This window comes from Pyxicephalus adspersus, chromosome 1 (genome assembly GCF_032062135.1).
Source record: "Pyxicephalus adspersus chromosome 1, UCB_Pads_2.0, whole genome shotgun sequence".
Classification (NCBI taxonomy): Eukaryota; Metazoa; Chordata; class Amphibia; order Anura; family Pyxicephalidae; genus Pyxicephalus; species Pyxicephalus adspersus.
In genome coordinates, this window is record NC_092858.1 from 142,536,101 (window position 1) to 142,558,998 (window position 22,898).

Genomic DNA, 22,898 nt, shown 5'->3' on the forward strand with positions numbered 1-22,898 from the left:
TTTTTTTATGTTCTTGTACCACCTTATGTTGTTATCGGCCTGCATGATTAATCTTGTATTGTGCTTTATACTACCCAGACTCTGATGGCCAACAACCCCATGGCTTCTATTCCCTTATTCTCATCCTTAATGTATTTCTTTGTAGGGTATTACTGTTATCAGAAAATTGTTTAAAATTCAATAAAAGCAGTTGAAAAAAAGATCTCAAAATGAAAAATAAGAAATTATGTTTGGGCGGCCTTTAACCAGAAGGCTTGCTAGATGGGGCAATTCTAGCTTGGGTGTATTTACTTTTTCACAGTACATATGTCATGTGTTCGTATTGAATTATTAGGCAACACTGTTTCTCACAACATCCTAATGAGGATCTAACCTTTGCTTATTTAAATATGTTGAAAAAGTTAACAATTTTCAAGGGGTATGCGTACATGGCTCTGTGTGTACAAAGAGTATCTATAAAATAATAATGTACCAGTTTCTGATTTGTCTCCAAAATGTTCTCCTGGGCCTATTTAGCTGTTCTTATGAATGTTTAAGTGAATAAATGAATCTGGACATAGGAAGATAGATGCTAAGAGCTTTTGGAATGAAATCTGGTTTTAATCTAACCCCAAAATCATTTGTGATTTCCCACTGGAACTTCCACAATGCTTTGCTGTACTGGGAATGAGGTTAGATTTTTTTTCCAGTCCCAGAAGTAATGAAAATTACCACATTAGTTGAAATTGTTATAAGCAGTAAAAATTGGAATACATAGAGGCTAAAAGGCTTGTTTGAAAAAAAATACATGCTATTTGAAAGTTTTGTCCTATAAGTCTCTCACTTTGTTTTCAGGCCTGGAACATCTAGCAAACTTGACACTAAAAATGTTTTGATGGGGCATCACTTGTACGTTGGCACATGAAATATGAGAATTACCCTTCACATTCTGTCAGTGGGATAGTGAGTGATGAAGGCAGGCACTCATTGCTGCACATTTCTTACTGTATCCTATCCACAGGAATGTGGAGGGGTGGACAAAAATGGGGCAATCACATTCCCTGTTCTAAATTCATGCCGGTGTTTTTTCCCATATTTTTCCTAGGTAATGGCATTACTGTTTCCATACCGGTGTCCTTACAAAAAGACACAGAGATATGCTTTACAAGTTTAAATTATGCTCTGTTTGATTTGGGACTGTGCAGCCACTGAAACCCAATTATATTCAGTAAATGTAAAACAAGAAAATGTCAGGAGGAGATGTGATTACACGATTTGTCAGTGGCCTCTGCCCCAATCATAGAATGTTCTCTCAAGGACCTCACAGACATAAGATGCAAGTGTAGTGTTTAGTAAACTACTGCAGTGTCAGAAGGAGAGTGTAATAGTGACTCTTAGACTGTAAGCTCTTCTGGGCAGGGTCCTCTCCTCTTTCTGTGTCTTGTTTGTATCTGTCTGTCACCAGCCATCCCATATTTAATGTACAGCAATGCATAATATGTTGCACTATATAAATACGGTTTAATAATATTAATAGCAATAACTGCATTTTAATTATATATATTAGACCTCTATGTCTGCATTTTGAAGTCTGAGTAATCACACTCCTGAAATCAAGGTCATCAGATAAATACTTTTGTTTGCCCTTCCAAATCTGGTGACTTTAAACCTATGTTGATAAAATCTTGGGGTACTTTGCTCACTGAGTGGGGCTACTAACACAATGTATTTCTGGACTATTTGTGTGTGGAGATACATGTGTAACTATCACTTGTATGACTATGATGATGACATTGAAACTTATTGTTAACTTTTACCAACTACTGATTCTCATCGCCTACTGATCTGATGAAGCAGACATTGATCTGTGAAATGTGTCATCAATCTACCAATCTAAATACATCTGCAATCATCATCATACAATTACCCCCTAGAGGTGAATTACTTCCATTTAAAGCAGTTATCTTGTTTAAGGGGTTTTTTGTAACACAATTGTGGTAAACCTGTGTTTTTATTGTATGTTACAGTTTTAATACAAGTTTGAATAACGTTAGGTACATTTAAATATATTCTGGTGTGTTATAAATATCCAAAGCCGCATTATATAGGTGCTCCAATAAAAACCTAATTAATTACTAGTGATGAACCACATTTGCTATAATGCCACTATACCAGGCACTGTTTTCTGTAAAATGTGTGAATTGTCAAAATGCCAGCGTAGACATAATAAAACTGCAATATAGGTGGAAGACAGATGGTGCCCGGGCCCCACTCCTGAGATGGTTTTTCTATTTTGTCATAAAGGATCTTCACATTTGAGAGTTACGTGATTCTTGTTTTCCCACTACGTGCTATGGATTTTTCAGCCGACGGCTACATCTCCACTGTGCCGCGTATGGCCATTATGGCTGGCGAGAGGAACTACAGAGCACAGTGGGGGACCAGGTTTTCCACCTGAAGTTACATAGTTAGGTTGAAAAATGACATAAGTCCTTTAAGTTCAACCACTAGGGAAGTGCATTTGATATACAGAGGTCATTGCTCTGCAGGAGAACAAATAGTAGAGAAATGGGTGCTGGGTGCTAAAGTATAGACTCTTCTTTGCAGGTCATGCTTTTTTGACATTTTTGTTTAACTCAGTACCAAAGTCTCTTTAAAGAACAAACATTCCTGATTTGATGATATGTGTTTTTTAGTAATTAGGCACATATACTTAACATGCAAAATAATTATATAACCATTTAAGGCAAACTTAATTTAGAAGTATAACCTTTTAAGGCAAACATGATTTAGTAGTATAACCTTTACAAGAAATTTCATTCCAACTAGTTTGATGACTCATTCCTTAAAATTCATAATAAATAAGACAGCACAAAACTGACAATTAGTTTGGTACATCAATAGCACTTATTACTACAGCAAGTATGTGTTATTTTTGGTTGAAGTGTTTCTGGCAAAGAATATATTTTTCCTTTCTTTCAATGATTATAAACTCTCTGCAATACTAATACATTAGATCTGAGCCATAGATCCTCTCTGGGAATCAGCCTACTTAGAGGAATTCAAACCAAGTCAGCTTGTAACAAATTAATTTGTCCATTGGAGGGAGCTCATGATCTGAGTTTACATGTTTATAGGGTCATTTGAGAAGAACATAGATATACTTAATTCTAACTTGGAATTAATGTGGGCACTTGCTGCATACAGCTGTTACTGTTTGTTAATGCAATGTGTTTGTATTTGTTAGGTTCCAGGTTTTTAATTGTCTGTGCGGTTAGACATGGTCTTAAAATAATTTCTATGGAAAAAAGTCCCTTTGAGATCATTGTGTGTACTACAATAAAGGTTCTAGTTCTCAGCACCCAGTACATGCCATTTGTCAAAACTGCATTTGTAACAAAAACTTTTTTGCATTTTAGCTGCTGGGGACGCCTTTGTATGAATTTATTAAACCTGTATGTATTAATTTTTCTAGAGCTGCCCCGACTCCCTGGAATGGTCTTCCAAATCCTTTTCGGCTTGCTCCTACTTAATATTATTATTATTATTATTATTATTAATAATAATAAACAGGATTTATATAGTGCCAACATATTATGCAGAGCTGTACATTAAATAGTTATTGCTCATTTAAAAGAGTACTCAAAACCCATCTTTTCAAACTTGTCTACCCATCTTCTTCTGTCTCTTAAACCCTCACAACTTACCCACCACTACATATCTATTAATAATATTGACTTCTCAGCATTTGTTTAGTTACATTGGCTTAATATGAACAAAATATTATATGCTCCATTTTAAAAGTTCACAGTTCTTTGTATATTTTCTAGATAAATATGTCTAGGACAGCAACCTGATATCTTCTCCGAATATTTGTTTAAGTGATGCTTTGCACTTCATAAACTCCAGCCTCACAGTTGTTTCATCTGCTGATACCTAGAAGTAACAAGTAGTTTACCAGTTCTATTAGAGGTAGCAGTGGTAGCAGAGGGTGAGAATTGATTATGGGAACAGTGCTGAGTTCAGACATGCAGTTAACAAATGGCAGGCAGTTGCCAAGTGGTGTCTGGGAAAGGTACCGGGTAGAAGGTCCAAGGTGCTCTTGAATGCTGCAAATCAATGTACAAAGCTTTAAAAAATGGGCAAAAAACAAACCCATTCGTTCAAACAATAATTTTGTGGGTCATGCCTAAATGCAGACAACTGCATTGGTACTGCTTAAATAAATAAATAAATAAAATAAAAAAAAAATAAAAAATCTGAAGGGGGTTTTGGGGAGCCTTTGCAGAGGCAAGGTAAGAAAGTCTTTAGGGAGTGAGCCAGGGTTAATGTAGGAGATAAGCTGCATTCTGTTTTATTAGTCTTATTTGATTCTTGCAAGTACATTATTAAATTATAATGAAACAGAAAGCATCCAATCTCCAACAAAAACTGTGCCCGACTTGAATCTGTTTTACCTTTCCACAAATCTAGGATTGACTGTACACAGGTGAATTTCCTGAGAGATTGCACTTGCACAAAATACCTGCCAATGAAAGTACTGTGAATGCACTTTATTTCCCTGTTTCTATGTCAAGGTAGGCTAAAGTATGTATAAGCACTTCTTATTAAATCTGACATCTTCTCCTGAAGATTATGGTAAATTCTCAAAACATTTATTTTATCATTTTCACTGTGCAGGCATTCATTTATAAATGAAAATAGACTTAAATCAGTTTAAGTGTTTCCTGCGCTCTTGCCAAGCATAGTAATTTATGATTTAAGAATAAAGTAAGTTTGACTGATTTGAGTGGCCAACGTTAATAAAGGGAAATCCAAAATTTGCTATAAGTGACTGCACTGGAAGAATGTGTCAGGCTAAATTAAACAGGCAGAGGTAGAATGGTTACACTTTTAGAAGTTTTAGTAAGTCATACCATATTTGATTTAAATCCAAGCAAATATGAAATATACATTATACATGGGTAAAATGCACATAATATATACATAAAATCTCAGGAGACTGCCAACGCACCATAATTACAGGTGCCACATAACAACAGGAATTCTTTGTTTTTATTTCAGAATGCATACCAGCAATTAAATTGCAAAGATAGTAAATTGCACATGCAAAGTTGGGCTTAGAGATTGGGCACAGGTGGGGAGATGTCAATACTCTGCTGCTCATTGCTGTTCTTGCTATTGGCTCTGACATATGAAATCAAAAGCCCTACTACCTATACATAAGGGCAGAGTGCATATCAATGCAGTGTATGTCAATATTACAGAACTATCAGCTGCAGGGAGACCAACTTTAATGCTGGTGATTAGTCTTTTGCCCTCTGCCTGCCCAATTTGGGCACAGCTTCCAAAGTTCAGTTCTTTTTTAAGTGCCCAATAAAGGGCAAACTTTAACTGCAGTATGCCAGAGGAATTGTACAGGTAATGTACAGGAGTACTAATAAAGCTGGATGACATTGGTCAGCAGTCTGGAAACTTGTTAATAGTAATGAGTGACTGACTGTTAGCATCAAAAAAGCAGCCAACTAGTTCCCAGTCCCGCTGGTCCTGCCATCTACAGACACTTCCTTGGATATTGTATCTGGGCAGTAAGTTTATATAAGACTGCTACCTGCTTTTCCAGCTGTACATTATAAGAGGCAAATAGGATCCCATTACCACAGTTCATTTATTCATTTATTCTAGCTTTCGTCCCTTTTAAAAAAAATTTAACAAGCAAACAGAAAATAAGTTCATAGTTTTCACAATCATTTTAAAAATTTTTCAGCAGTACAGTCTAAAGAAGTTTGTTTCATCCAAAGTCAAGTATTAAGTTAAAGGGCCTGATTTATTAAAGCTCTCCAAGACTGGAGAGGATAGACTTTCATCAGTGAAGCTGGGTGACCCAAGAAAACCTGGATTGTATCCGGTCCAGGACTCCAAAAATTGGCTAGCAAATAGCAAATGACTTGAGGAAATCCATTCCAGGTTTGCTGGATCTCCTAGCTTCACTGGTGAAAGTGTATCCTCCCCAGCCTCTGAGAGCTTAAATAAATCAGGCCCAAATATGGAACAGTCATTGTTTTATGTGCAGAAGCCCCATTTTCTAATTCACTTTTTTCCTGTATTTTAGTTTATAAGAATTTGCTTTTTTAGCTTCCAGTGAAAGCGTTAATCTTGCAGGCAGGTGACAAGAAATTGTAACAGCTTTATAAAATATGTGTTTGGTAGATTTACAATAGTTATATTCGTATTTTTACAATCCAATTCTGTTTTTGTAAAGGACAGTAGCATTCACTGTTTTATACAACCGATATGAATACCACAGGGTAACTGCCAACTTTTAAGAAAGAGATTGGTGTTCTACAAATGCAAGGATTACTTGGAATTAAGGTTTAATCCAATAAAAGGTGTGATTGCCATTTTTTGTCCTTATAAGAAAGACCAGTAAAGGGCAATTCTGATATGACAGACACAGAGTTTATTCTTAGGGTAATATTTTTATTAAGTGAGCTAATTTAAGTTAAGGTACTTACTGTACAGTATACACTATATTTCATGTCTATTTAATTTTCATGTTTTTATTTATATTGTTTTTTAACAAATTTTACAAAACAATAAAATGAACAAAAAAAAAAAAACAAGTGGCATAGAAAACTACAAAAAGTTACAAAAAAAGTGCATAGCTGCTCAAAACCAATGTTGCCAAATAAAGTTCAGTACAAACGTCGAGGTAGAGCAAGACAGAATCGTATACAATATAAAAACATAGAAATCAAGAGCTCTGTGAGAATATAAAATTTCAGAAACAAAAGACCAGACAGAGGGAATGTTTTAATTGTTGTAGGATTATTGATCATAATTTAATTTATTAATTTAGTGAATACTTCTGATCATCTGTATAAGCTAAATATTTTTTGAACTGAACAGCCCCTAAAGTAGGTCATACTTTGCTTCAAAATGAGCTAGTGTATGTTCATCTCTTTGCCTCAAAAATATATATGTATCATGACTAAAGTTTAGGATATGCCCAATTACCTAATTTTGTTACTCTTGGAAAGAAGTCTCCTTTATCCATTCGTGGCAATGGGAAATACCTAGTTTGCATTACTGGATCACTGATTTGTAATAAGTATGAAGCCAGTGCAGGCAGAATATGTGCAAACTTATTCTAGGTCAGTGACTAGGCAAATAACATTTTCAAATGCAGCAAAGACAACCTGTGTATTTCTCGTCCTTAATAAGCAGATTTCAGTGACCCTCTTTCTGCGTACATACAGGCTTGGTAAGTGAACAAGTTGCCAAACCCAGAAAGCAGTGGCCAGGACTAGGTGTAACCAGGTGCTGATTCACATGCTGCAGGCTAGCAATGACAAAGCTGATAGCCCCTGCAGTATATATCCAACTGTAATCCAACCAGGCAAGTTCACCATAGTTGTGATACAATCCAATGAAGTTGCATTAGGTAGTCTTTAAAGTGAGGCCAATAAACAACATTTTAATGAAGACCCAAAATGAAGATTTTATACTTTGAAAGGGACTGTATACACTGCCTATAAATTGCATAATTAAGTGTAATACAACTGTGTGAAAAGTAAACATTGTAAATACAACCGAAGATGAATGAAGAACATTTAAACAGCTGAGCTGAGAGTAACAGGTTGATGCTATACAAATAAATATTATATAATATGGTCTCAGTCATATTCATGGTAAAAATAAGACACCTACCTTTGCTTCCAGATTGCTTATCCTTTCTGCTATCGCTGCCAGTCTTGTGCAATTCATACATTCTGTAAATAAAAAAAGCAAATTGTGAAGATAATAATAAACAATTCAAATACAGAAACAATTAATGCTTTTTAAGAAGGTGCAAATACCAGTTATTTAAAGGTGAAAGTATCAAAAAAAAGTTTTTATGGCAAAAACTTTTGAATCCTCTTTCCCTTCCCCAGCCCTGGGAGAACCAACAGGGTGTAAACCTGCAGAGCCATCAGGTACGATAAGTAATACTCTTTATTTCATTTTTTACCCCCTACCCCAGACTAACTAAGGATTTGTTCTGTATATGTGAAGTTTTTGGTGTAGAGGAAATAGTGATTATACAGATTTTTATTTTTTGGCTAGCCCGAACCTGGGCTTTAAATTGTGTGCTAACCCTTGCAATAAACTTTAGCTTTTTTTCTCCCATTCGTTCTTTTCATTACACCTTTTTCTCCTTGTCACTTGCTTTAAGCAGATGTGTCACTATTTTTTTACATTATATATAAAATGGTGGCTAACACTTTTTTATAATGAAAACAATGTTTTGTTTTTTTAATTTTTTTTAATACCTTTTCTTTTTAATGGGTAACCTGCAGCCTCCTGGGATACATAAATCACATATCCTAGGAGGCTGCATGCTTTCCTTGAATGTAAAAAACTGATTGATAACAGCTTTCCATCTATAAACTGAAAGTCCCACACCAACCCTCTTTTTCTGCTCCCTCTTCTCTTTTCTGCATATAATGTTACATAGCCCTGACCAAAGTGTTTATATGACCATTGTTTCACGGGCTGCCATTAAAGAAATGATCCTTTAAGGTAGGCTTAAACAAGTGATAGGTTTTCATGAACAGCAATGATTATGTAAAGAAAGGTATTTTTAATATTGATCCTTCATGCTGTGGTTATTATTGAGGCAAACCTTCCATTGCAGGTCTTCATCTGAAAATACTAGTTGCTTGGCTTTTATGCTTACAAGCTAACTTCACCATAGACTTCGGACAAGTGTGCAAATCAGCAAGTCAGAATGAAATCAGATTCATTATCTTCATGCATGTACTAGGCTGATAATATTATTATTAATAAACAGGATTTATATAGCACCAACATATTACAGAGTTCTGTACATTAAATAGGGACCAAGTCAACAATGGCACCACCTTGCTTCCCCCAAGAAAGGTTTCATTAAAGGAATTTGTAATAGCAATGATGATCAATCAATTACAGATAGTCTCTCATTAATTGTATTAAATTGCACAATTTAATAAGCCTTTGTGTGTAAAAATAATACAAATGACTCGCATGCACCACAGCATATGTTTCTATGTAGAATTTTTGAAATGTACTTGATTTGTCTTTTAAATATTGAAATAAAATGAACTCAGGAACAAGGTTGGCGTAAAAACAATGGCGATTAACATCTGGAAATTGTATACCATACGTATTTGTTACCACATGAAACGATAACCTTGACGGCTTTCATATTGCACGTGATGACTGGCTGAGAACAGACTGGGGGAATGTCTGACAGCAGCTATTCAGTGTGCTCTTCTCATCCTATAAGATGAATGTTCTAGGATTTCCTGAGAGCATGGAAAATGTGTTCCAGTACACAATGTCTGAAAGGTCCATCTACAAGTAACTTTTCATGAGGACTGAACCTTGATTGATCTTGTCAGTCACTACTTCATTATCAATCAGTTTCCTGTAGATTTCAGCATTAAACAATCATTTTTCAGGAAAAGAAGATTTTTTATGCAGCTATGGCTCTGATGTAGTAATGAAAGACATATTGAAAATAGGCAGTATATTGCTAAAAGTTTGGAAAGTATTTCATGTTTTTGCGTCCTTAAAAAACCTTAAAACAACCCTGCCGCTAGGATAACAATATTGGGATAGTTTCACCTCAAGATGTTTACCTGTAAAATCTTTCGGAGCTATGGGTGATATCTGATAATTTTGGGTATGTTAAATATCATGCCATAGATGTTGGGATTCCCCCCAAAGACTGCCATAATAGTGACGCAGGAGCTAGCTGCTGTAACCTAAAAGCTCATATCCCAATGCCAGTCCAGCCTGGGGGGCAAAGCTCTGACCTTTTCTGTTGGTTTTAAAGCATGACCTTCCTTCTTTCTGTAAATTGGCCAGTATGGTATCCAATCATAAAAATGGGTCAATAAGAATTTATGGTAGGGGCTGGTGTAAATAAATGCAGATATGTAGCCTTGCCTTTAAACATCAGAACTTTGTACCTGAAAACACTTTTTTTAAATTAATAAACAGCTGTAGTCAGTGTCATTCGTTTTTTAAGCTTCTTCAGTTTCCTAAATTACGTTCCTTCTTACGGATTATGTAGAGCAGAAGAGGTAGGTCTATGTTTGCTGATGGCAAAAGCACATGTATTTAGCATATGTGTGCATATTATGTATGATGGTATTAGTGCAAATGGTGAAAGGCCAGTACCCAAAGCAATATAAATACAAATTACCAAAGTAAATGGGCCGAGCCTTTATATTGTAAAAAGACAGGGAAAGGATTAAAAAAATTAGCGGCTCTTTATGGTAAGCTTGATTAAAACTAGATAAACTCCTTTATATATTTTGTATAAAATAATCCTACAAACATAACAGTATACATAAATCATGTAAACACAATGAGGGAGAATCTTTTGTGTTTACTGTACATATTATACAATCTCTATCAATGTATAGTATTGATGTGTTTTAAAATGGATGTTCAGATTGGTGGGTCAAGATAAATGTAGTATTATTACGGTCTCTCCTGACGCATTTCGCGTCCCTCAGGGGACAACATGAATTTGGTATTTTGACCCGGTAGATAATACTAACAATGAGATATAAGATCAGAGGCGGAACTCACATAAAGGGCCAGAGTTTTAGATAGCAGGTAAGTAGGTTGGATAAGCTTTGGATGGTATAGTAGTTAGTGTAACTTATTAAATGTTCATTTCTTAGGTCAAAATCATAGGAATTGGGGATGTTTTGAGATTGGTGAAAGATATCTGTGTTCCTGGTAGGGTTAAATCTTATTAAAATACGAAGCTTGTATGTATATGATAAACAATGTTCTTAGGAAGGTGTTATTGTGACGATAGCAGCAGGAGGAGCTGGTGGCAGCCGTCCAGAAAAGGACTGGTAAGGCCGCTATGTTTTCTATTCTTTCCTTGTTTATGTATGATGGTAATCATTCTGGTTAAGGAGATATTCAGAGTTTCTAGGTCATAATAATTTTAGTTTCACTGGATCAGAACAGTATTCAATAAAGTCTACTACTCTAGTGAAGAAAGCTATATTCTGAGTGTAACTTTTGTTTTAATGATAACCTATCACCACATGTTTTACTTTATATAAAAGGATGGATGGTGGAAGAAGATGGCTGCATCCTGTGTTCAGTTCATGCCGGGACAAGGAAGGAAGATCGGACAGCATGGGATGGACCGCACAACGATTGCAAAGGGATCAACGGCTTTCCATCTGTAAAGGTAAGCACTATTTTTTTGATAGTTCTTCTTTAAGTGATAAAGGGAGGTCCTAGATAGGATTATGTAAGAAGGAAAGTCAAACTAAGTTTTAAAGGTCCAGGTGGTAACTTTAGGATTTTAAAGTAACCTTTAGATATTCAGCAGGACAAAAGAAGCATGTCCTTGGTTATAAAAAAAAAACTCCATCTCCAGCTTACGTGGCAGAATAATATTATGGGACTCTGTCTTAGTGAAGTTGAAGTATTGATACTTTAACGATACTTTGATCCTATTTGCCTTCACTTGTTTAGTATATAAACTAAGTGTTTTGTATAAAAAATTTTCAGGTATAGTTATATGGACATTTATTTGGAAGAAAATCCAAGAGGAAAACAAAATGTATGTTTATTTTAAATAATTAAAGCTAGTCAAACACAACAGCACAAAGGCAGAATGGTGATGGCTGGTATTTGGTTATGCACTTCAGTACAATATATCTCATTTCCTCCTAAAACCCCTATTTAGATGTTGCTTGCTCTGTAACAAGTACAGCAAGCTGTTTAACTAACTAGTTATTTAAAAAGTTTAGGCACACAAGAATTTGGAGCTGTGTTATTCCAGATTTTCTGTCTGGCACACTATAAACACTTAAGACATACTGCTAACAAGATATTCTCCAGCGGTGCAGTCAATGAGAGATGAGTGTATCAGGACATAAAATATGAAAACTGTCTTCATGCCAACCTCTTACATGTGGACCTAGGAAACATGCCACAGAGTGATTAAAATAAACGTATTTATTTCAACAATGTTTCAGTCACCAGTGCCAAGTACCAGGGAAACCCGGTTGGATGAAAGAAACGCAATCCATTTTAAGAGCTGCTTATGCCACCAACAGACTTTAGCTCAGAGGGTTTGTTCCATTGACAAAGTTTACAGAGGTAATCAGTACTGTTCATTGTGCTACCACTTTCGGTTGTTTAAAAAAATAGAAAAAACAGTCATGTAAATAATCTTATATACTATTCCTTTCCACATGTAGTTATATAGCAAAAATAAATTGAATTAAAAAGTCTATCAACACATATTTTACACAACAATGATTACCCCTGATAATAATTTTACTTGCAGAATATACATACTTAAAAAAAGAAATATGTGATTTAACAACATTGACAATCAGGTTCTGATACAACAGTTGGATTCTGGATTTTTGATGTGACATGAAGGCTTTTTTCAGTTGCCTAATATGTTAAATTTAAAGGACAGCTTCACTTTTATCGACATAGTCCAAATCCCCCACCCCTCAAAGTGCAGCCAACTTGGGTTTACACAAACCTTTCTTTCCTTTGCAAGGTACTGGACAGCTCTTCTTATGCATGTATGTCTGCTTCTACGAGTCCTTTGACAAACTATTCATGAAGAACCATTAGGAAAGAATGGCGTTGCAGCATCAATGAAAAAGGAGCTGCCTAAGACCTCCCGGAAGAAAAGGTTGCTATCTCATGTGGCTGCACTCAGTGAAGGTTTTTTTTAAAGGACAATTTAATATGGGTGAAGTTGTCCTTTAAAGATTTATTTTATTCTTAATTAAAACAATGATAACTTTTATTGGAGAAATGTGCAAATTCTAACCTTTTGAATAAAGTAGGAAAGGGTTAGAACGTCTGCCAGGTTTGCTATTCTTTAAAACTTTGCCCTGCTGGACTTTGACGTGACCTAAGAAGATATAAGATAATATACATGTTGAATATATATGAGGACACTATACAATTAGATAACTTCCAGACATACTGATGATCAAATTTGTTCAAAAACAGTTCCACACAACGTCTAACTATTCCATTTTAGGAGACTGTCACGCATTTAGAACAAATCCATTATAGTCCCTCCTTTATCCACAGTTGTCTCTATTTGAGATCTGACCTTCTATTGTATAAATTATTATATAAAAAGTATTAACAATCAAAGAATTGTTTATTTGAATAAAATTTTGTTTAAAAATTGTTTCCTACTAAGTTCCAAAAATGCTTTTTATTGTACTGACTGTCCAGTGAAAACTGTCAGCAATAAGCCTGAACACACAGATGCAATTAGCATTGCAGTCAGAGGATCTCTTGGACTGATTGAAATGGGTTAAAAAAATATTCAAAAAAATGTAGAGTGATCCCATTCATAGGATAATTATGCCCCATGACGTTTGGTAAGGAACAACAAATTTGTTGATTCTGGGCATAATGGCTAAGACAAAATACTGGGGAGACCTGTTGAGTATGGCCATCTTATGCTAGTTGTGAATCATCAGTTGTAAATCATAGGTAGGGTTATGTGTTTTAATAAAAAAAAAATGCCATGATTTTAAGTTTTTAATGTCACAAAAACATATTTTTTTGGTATTCAAATCTATTCTGTCTACAGTTGATGCTCGTTTTGTTTGGCATTTACCTCTTCTATATTCTATATCACCTATTCTATATTTTTTCCTTTTTTTGAAGTTGTAACTCACAAATGATTACACTGAAGAAAAGCTGATCATTTAATGAATAGCTAAATAGTTGGTCTTAGGTTTTGAGTGTTCTACCTTCTCTCTCTACCTTTTCTATCCTAGTGGGTCACAGAAGTCTGCATATTTTAGCAGGATGGAGAAACAGAGATGGAAATGCCGAAAAAATAAAAAATTTCAATGCTCTCTAGGCAATTTGACACTAGGTTTAGAAAACTAATATGTAAAAAAAACTTTGCAAAACCACTTAGTCCATTATGAATAGATAAAAAATTTTACTCCTTACTCATTGTTATCCCACTTTATCTTGTGTTACACTTCTTAGTATATGTTTTCTTCCCAAGTAATAGTAACCTCCTTATTTAATAAACACTAGGGGCCCACTTTATTAGGCCTAAATAAAATGCATCACTTAATTTTATTGGGTCTTTCAAACACCCCATATTTTACTGTCTCTATGTGACCTGACAAATGAGCAAACTGCTCTCACTTACTTTGTCTAAAATGGTAATTTAGCAGAAATTCTAATTCAAAGCGAATGGAACACAAGCTACCACCTATGTTCAGTCCTCTGAAGGATCAGTGGATTTAAATGTGTGTTATTTTAGCTTTTGTGCTGTGTCTGTAATGGCCATTAATGAAAACAACTTGAGATTGCCCCAACAGAGGGTAGCATATTTGCGTTGGGTGGAATTATTGTTTGAGCCATTGGCTTGAACTATTTTCCTCACCGAATTTCCTGTATTTGGAAATATCAAATAACTAATTTACCGAACTTTGGGGATTGGTGGGGAGGCATTAGCACTAGGGTAGACACCTGTTTTTTTAATTACCAGATTTTTAAGTTTCGACTTAGGTTGAACATTTTGAAATATTTAAACTAATGAGAAAACAGAAACATACAATGCATAAAAGCTGCAACTGTTCTAAAGTCCAGAGCAGTGTAGGTTAGAAACAGAAATGAAGTGCCAGGCTGGGACATTTTGTGACATGGAAGTGTGAAAAAGTACTTGCAAGTCTTACAATTCAGCCTTTCAGCTCTTTAAATCCAGAGTATCCCAATTAAAATCCACCAGCTTATCCATGGATGTGGTCATTTACTATAGATGTCTGATCCATAAAATCCCAAATAAAATTCTGCATTACAAAATTGTTCCTTCCCCAGCAGGCAGTACAGCCCTGTTACACATTACTGCATAAGTGGGCTTTCTATACTTAAATCCTGGCAGGCGCACCTAAAGGTTGGAATTAGGGAAGATTAACAATCAGTCCTTAGTGGGGAAAAGCACACTGACGTACCAAGCAATTTAAAAAAAAAATGACTTTCAAATTATCTATAAGTGTTCACAAACTGCAAGGTGATAAATCTTAAAACAGAATAAATACAATTTCTTTACGAAATAAAGAAAATATATAGTAATTGCTTGACAAGAAAGGAGAATTACAAGAACATGGAATACTTTTTTATTCTATATTAGCAATAATAATGGTAACTATATAATTGCTCTTGCGCAAACAATAACCGATTTCAGCAATGTAAATAGTAAAAAGATGCATATAAGGAACTTATACCATGGTCGACGACTATAATTATAATAAAGCAGAGATATGGGGAATTTAGAGAATTTCTTATTTTATTTTAAAAATTATATTGTTGTAATGCAATAACCCATAGCAATAATCTTAAACAAAACTGGTTATCTCGTGTTGCTGTACACGATCTTTTGCAGTTCAATATTCACAGTAAAGCTACGTACACATGTCCAATGGTTCTCGCTCGATAATCGGCTCATGGCTGATATCGGTTGAGAATCTGGCGTGTGTACAGCACCCATCGTCCGAACGACCGTCCTGGTGGATCCACGGACGATGGACGATGAATGATCATAATGCAAGTGAAGGGGAGAGAGCGCAAAGATTTGGAGTAATGAAAAAATAACAGTAAATGCTGGTAATTATGTACTACTAGTACTAAATATTAGGTACCTCCGTGCACTTGGCCATCGATTTTGTTTCTCCACTGAACAATCCAGGAGCCCCCAGAATATTGTGGAATGGCAGTTCTTTTCTCTTTTTAAATTTTGATTTAGCTTTTGTTCTCTAATTTTTATTCTCATGCATCTATAGTGCCTCCTGCAGCTGGCAACTATCGCTGCCTCTGGTTTTGCTTTGGTTTATTTTCCACAAATACCAAGGACAGTTTCTGGGATGTTTTTGGTAGTGTAGGGGAAACAGAGGGAACCCGCACGAACACAGGGAGAATATGCAAATTCTTTGCAGTTAGTATTCTGACTGGGATCCAAACCTAGGACCCAGTGCTGCAGTAAGTAAGTCTAGTCTAGTAAGGTGAACCTGCCCGCCCCCCACTGCTGTTTGTTAGCAATTATTGCCATGAGTAATATTAGCTAAGGAACCAGGATTGGGTGGGTTCAAATTCTTGACTTATTTTGTCTTATGAACAGATTTACCAGCAAATCCTATTTTGGACTGAGAACACACAGGACTATGGACTGAATGGTATCATCTTATCCCAGTATTTATGTGCTAAAGTATTTAGACCCTTACACTTTACCATCTCCACAACAGAAAAACTAATTATTGGGTAGTCCTAATATAAAAACTAGTACAACTAATAATATAGAAAGTGTACACAAAGTACAGAATTTTTCAAAATGTCTAACATAAAAGTACTTATTTATGAGAATAGATGGGCATAGATAAAATATGTTCATTGCTAGAGTTTATATTCACTTCCTTGCATTTAATATACCAAGCATACACTCTTTAGTAATAAAACAAGGTTAAAAGTCTTATTTTTTTAGTTTATTTTTGTTACCTATCATTTTTTACAGCCTTGGAATTTCCCTGACTTCAAAAATCCCTATATTTGTAAATATTTAAAGTAGAGGTACATTTTTGTGGGTAAACATACTACTAATGCTAGCTTGTTGTTACTTCTGTAAATTAAATGTGATTAGTGTAATCACTGGCAAAGAGCACAAGCGTGTTCCTGTTGAACTCGACTTTGCCTGATATCTTTGGCCTAGAGTAATTGGTAAAAACCATAAGCTTGCTCTTTGTAATGACTCTTTTCCTTCTATTACCTATTTACATGCCAGCACACACCTGGGTGTGCCAACATAAATCTAGTTAATCTCTTCATCATTTTCCAGCTCTAAAATATTATGCCAAGAAATTACAGAACCAATGTAAACTTGCAGCTTTTAAATTAAATTGTTTTCATCCTAAGTCCTTCAGAAATCAGTTGCACATTTTATTGGTATGCGCTTAACATTTTTATCCATCCCCCTAAACCCCAATTACAAAGGCTTCTCATAATGAAGAACCACATGAAACTTTCCAGAGTCCAAATTTAGGGACGCATGTTTTACAACTCGGTTTCCATGGAGTTGGGTAATATAATATCGACGTGTATTTTTCTAGTGCTCTGTAATTCCAAAGCCCCTTTTCATTTAGTCACTAGTTAGGTGGACTCCTGACAGAATGTTGTTGGCACCTAACCCTATATGGCAGAGTCTAAAGTAAGGTATACTGATCTTACTCTTATAACATTAGTAGAAGGATCGTGCCGTTTGAGTCAGGTCATTCAACTAGAGACCCGGATTAAAAAGAATGATTATGTAACAAATGCGTAGCTCAGCTTTCAAAAAGGTTGTTAGGCATTACATGATATCTGCAATATCATGACGATATAGATTCTGTGTCCACTGCATCAGTGATGGGCGTTCCAGTTTATGCAATGATCCTGGTATGAAACCTCTGAGGTCAGCAAGGGACAGGACATGACATCTACATCCATACCATCTGCACAGGCAGAAGTTCCAAATTATCCTTAGGCTATGAATTTGGTAATCACTCAACAGGGACAGCGCATATATCTTCAGACACTGGCTTACCCATAAAATGACATGAAATTTTCCCTATTAAAAAAAAGTAAAACTAAAAGCTTAAACGATACATGACACGCATACAGTACCAAGCTGATTTTTTTATTCTGTTTGACAAGTGCAAATGCAGATTAAAAGTGCAGATACAGCCTCAAATATAGGGCTAAATTTGCTAAATCAATTTAAATTCCTATTAACATGAATGCATATGTGTTAGGCTTGCAGGCTTGTTAGGCTTGTAAACCCTACTCAGGTCAAGATATGGAAAACATGACTGAAGGCTTTGGAGCTTTGGGAGCAACAATACAATACCTCCAATGAAGGAGGTAATAAAGATTAAAAACTAATATCACAAGAAGGCAGATCTGTACGTCATTCTGCAATAAAACAAACAGCCTTCTGTTCACAATCTTTTGTTGAATGTACAGTAAGGTGCCCATACACACCTCAGTGTACAGTCCCAACACATCCAGGTGCAAGGTATAAATGAATAGACCCCGATGTACATGCGGAAGTCATGCCCTTCTGACACAAACCCAAAAGAAGACTGGGTGAAAATGTTGGCACCAGAGATGAGGAGAGGTGAGTTTAATTCCACCATGCACCATTGTACTTAGTTTGTCTAAAATATACCCTAATGCTTTCTACTGATCCTGTAGAATTAATACAGTTAAGGTCCCCAAAAATGATCCAAATTAGGTAGTCAACAATAGCAAAAACTCCATGTTTCCCCTACATTTCATTTGAAGTATATCCAAACCCAAGAACAAAAATGTGACCATACTCATCTGCCTACCATACTGTAGCCACGGGGGAGCAATGTAGTCACCCTAGAACAAGATTACAGAAAACTCTTTCCTTCCATAAAATAGGAGTGAGGGGTTGCGTGTTTCTTAGAACTGGAAATAATGGTAACTGATAAAAGAGAAGCACAGGCAAGGTTTTATATGTTAGCAATTCGTATAAAATAGGTATTTTTGGTACTTATCTAACAAATGTACCAAAACACTATAAAAGTATCTTTATTAGACCTAAATGGACCATATGCAAGAATTTATTTGTTTTGGCTTACATTCCTTTTAAGGTTAGTGGATGGAGCTGTGTACATTATTTCTTTATATCCATTGTTATTATTATTTTTATTAATAAACAGTATTTATATAGTGTCAACAATGCAGCACTGTACAGTAAATAGAAGTTGCAAATGACGGATAGATACAGACAGTGACACAGGAGGAGGAGAGGACCCTGCCCAGAAGAGCCTACAATCTAAGAGGTCATAACACTGATATAGCCTATACATTGATTAGATTTACCCAACAGACACAGGACCAGGCTTGTTAATATTATTTAATCTACAGAAAAGAAGAGTGCACATTTTACTTTATGTGATAATTAGTAATTTATGGCTGTGCAATCCCCAGATGGTGCAAAAAAAATTGTTTGGTATTGCCTGTAAATTCTTAAGCCTTATGGTGGCAACTATAACTTGTCAAAACATTTATAAATCTCCTAACATTGGTAGCACAAGTACAGAAAATATGCATTAATTGACAGTAATGGTTTAACAGCCTTTCCATAGCGAGGACTCAATCAATAGAAATAATACTTTTCTATTTCTGCCTTGTGGTGAGTGATAAATTGCAGACTTCACCACTATTTGAGGGTGAATACAAGTCACTCATGCCCCCGTCTCCTACTTCTCAGCCTTTTTTGATGAGGAACAGTTGTAGGAATTTGATGTTAACAATTAAAATATTTAAAACAAAACAGAGTGTGTTTTTGTAGCCCGACTGGCACAATAACTAAACTGATTTCCAAGGTCAGATCCACATTCCATGGTTTATTTTTGACTACATAAGTCTATTTATGAATATTTCAGAATGCTATGCTTCATCAGAAGTATTAATGAAAAACTGTTTTCTGAAATAGAACATTACATTGAACAAGCTTTTAGAAGCCAAATAATCACTATAATAAAGTGGAACTAAAACCCAAAAAACAAAATGTCACCAGAAGGTAGAGGTTTTTGGCAGAAGAAACATGCAAGGTCTCTTTTGCCAAAAATGAAAACAACATTACTCCTGCTCTTGGTGGTTTGATTACACTGCTCGGCACATGCACCATGCAGTGTAGAGGCTGGCATTATTTGTGGCACTACCAAGAATAGACCTAAATACCGGGACAATGTAATTCCTGTGTATACGCAGAAGTTCAATTATCAGTGGCCACCCAATTACCAAAGAGGATTGCAGTAAATGTGGAAAACTCAGACACAGGAGTTACATTACCACTGGCCACCCAATGGCTGAAGAGGGACAAAGTGGACCCACAAGTCTTGGTAATGAGGATGGCATTTTTGGGAAATTCAGCAGTTACAGGATCCTATATCTGATCTTGGACCAAACCTGTAAATGTGTATGTTTTGCCGACTGGCAAAAGCTCACCACCCACCAACAATTTTTGTTGTTCTTTAATATGCTTGACAGTATAGATGTAGATGAAACAAACTTCATTTCAAGAGTAGAATCATTTTTACAGATATTTTAGATGATGCACTTTTACAAGGTTCTGTTATGTGATCAGGCCTCCACCAACATGCAAAATACATACCAAGGGAATAGCCCAGATGTAATTGCTGCCACACCTTGGACCACCCTATGTTCTATGTTTCCAATTAAATATTTCAGCAATCCATTTAATATCAATACCTACATTTGACATGGTATCAGTTTCTTTCAATGAACTAGCTGACAAGAGAAAAGTGAGGTCTCCACATTATTGCTACAAAACCCTGGAGGCATGAAGGTGTCAGCAATGAATGCTCAACTAGGACACAGGTGCGAATAACTAAAACACATGGGGCCAGGGGTCAAGAATAAATCTAGACCTTGCTTTTTGTTCCACATCTTATGCAACAAGATTAGACATGATTTGTAGCTCGTAATGACACCATTGAAGAAGTCTGATATATCTTCCACAATTTTGTGATGTCACCAACATATGACGTACTGTAGACGTGATTCATGTCTTATGTGAGGTCCAAGGTCTCAATGTAAACGTGCTTAACTTTGGTACAATGCACTATAGTTTTTTCAGGAAATGTCCAAAACATATGATGGATTTTTAGGAGTAGACAGAATATTAATGGATTCAGGGGTCAGAGAGTGTTTAAATCTTTAAACCAGATGTAAAGAAGATAATAGGAATGAGAAGGTCTTTTCTGATACCAATTATCCCTGTGATTGTAATGAAGGAAAATTGAATAAAAATGTTCCCATATAGAAAAAAAAATACCAACCATACAACAGTTTAGATCCAAGACAATCTTAGGTCATTATTAGAATGCAATTCCATGCCATTAACAAATTTTTTTTTTATTTTAAATACCCATGAACATGAAATGTTAACCAATTTTACATGTAATTGAAAAGGTTTATGAATGTAGCAATCAGGTTTGTAATTTGATATACAAGTTTCCTTTAAAGTTATTTTGTCCATAAAAACAAATTTTAAGATGTTTAAACTCTAATTTTAATGCTAAACAAGAAAGAGATACCCAAGATTTAGTCTATGTATTTTTGTATATTTCGAACAAAGCTGGTACCTCAAACTAACTGTAAGTGAAATATTTTGCATAGTAGAGATCAGACTGCCATTATCTGAGCCTTGTCAATATTTTCCAGTGCTGTAAACAGAACACTTGGACCTTGTGGAGAGAAAAAAGAATCAACAGAACAATCTATTTGGGTACCTGGTTTCCAAGTCTGCACAATAACAATTAGTTTGACATTTCACATATATCAGGTGTTTTGAGCAAATAGAGACGGATATTCTCCCATATCCAATAAAAATTTAAGGCACTAACCTAGTCCTAAAGATAATCTTTCATATGTAAATCAGAAGATGAAATACATATAGAACTGTTAAACCTGCGCAAAGATTTGTAGTTCTGTTTAATCATTCCTAAATTGTATCCAGTCCTGCAAGATAGCACAGAGAACATACAAACTTAACTTTTTTTTTACTGCAGTTAAGAAATACAACTAACTTTTGTTCCTGTCCCCAGCCTGTAGCTGGACAAAGTAAAGCTGCGTACACACCTGCAATTTTTCTCGTTGGAAAGGATCTTGCACGATCCTTTCCAACGAGAAAAGACTGCACGATGCATGAACGATGCTGTACATACAGCACCATTTTCGCCCGATAATTGGCCGATACCGATTATCGGGCGAGAAAAATTTGCCGTGTGTACGCAGCTTAAGAAATGAGGCAGACTGATACTACTGTCTACTTCTATCAGCAAGTTCCTTGATAGCACATAACATCATCAAGTGTAATCTACCTGTATAGTTCTATATTTTATACAGCCCAATTCTTCATTATAGCAGCCTAGAAAAAAACTATCTACAATGATAGTTTGACTTTCCAAAAGAAAATGATATGTGCAAAAATATTTCCCGTTTTCACTACAGACCTAAACCCTGACCTATCCCTCCATTGGTTTGAAAAGTGCATACAGCTGCAGGGGGTGTGCAAAATGAAATCACTGAGCTAATAAAATGTCTGACTCCTTCCCAATCTTAGGCTGCACAAATATATTGGTGCCTAAAATCTCCCCAGACACAACAGATATAGAAGAAATGTAATAAAAGTATGTAAACTGTATATATGGCACAATAAATGTTTTAATGATCTACTTACAATCTACTAGATTGTAAGCTCTTCGGGGCAGGGTCCTTTCCTCCTGTATTACTGTCTGTATTAGTCTGTCATTTGCAATCCCTATTTATTGTACAGCGCTGCGTAATATGTTGGCGCTATATAAATCCTGTTTAATAAAAATAATAATAATAATAATAATAATAATGCACTCAGGGAATGCATATTTTGTTAGAGAGTTCCAAGGCCTCAATGCAAACATGGACCACAAAGGTTTACTAGCAACAATGGAAATCTATTTATATTACAATTAAATTGCATATTATTTACATATACAGTTTTTCCTATGATCATAATACCACTTCCGCTTTATATGTTTTGTGAAAAGTAGAAGACGCTACTTTACATTAACAAAATGATGAGAAACATATCCCATGTCCCATATGTTCTTTTCTAAAAGGTATTTGTTTCTGTTTAATATATTATTAATATACAAAACTGAAAACAATAAAGCACTTTAGTAAACCAGTGGAACTGTGTAATTTATGCACATGAGCTCAAACATGCATCGAAACAAAATTTCCAAAGTTCACCCTGGTAGGGCTTCAGTAAATCCTAAAAT

The 22,898-nt window shown here is 35.4% G+C and overlaps 1 protein-coding gene across 1 annotated transcript in view; it reads right to left on the reverse strand.

The window, feature by feature from the left end:
- Positions 1-22,898, reverse strand: part of COL26A1 (collagen type XXVI alpha 1 chain) — a 216,355-nt gene that overhangs the window by 19,107 nt on the left and 174,350 nt on the right. Inside the window, exon 4 of the mRNA XM_072429704.1 lies at positions 7,690-7,751. Within this exon, the coding sequence (XP_072285805.1) occupies positions 7,690-7,751 (62 nt within the window). The remainder of the gene's footprint in view (positions 1-7,689; positions 7,752-22,898) is intronic.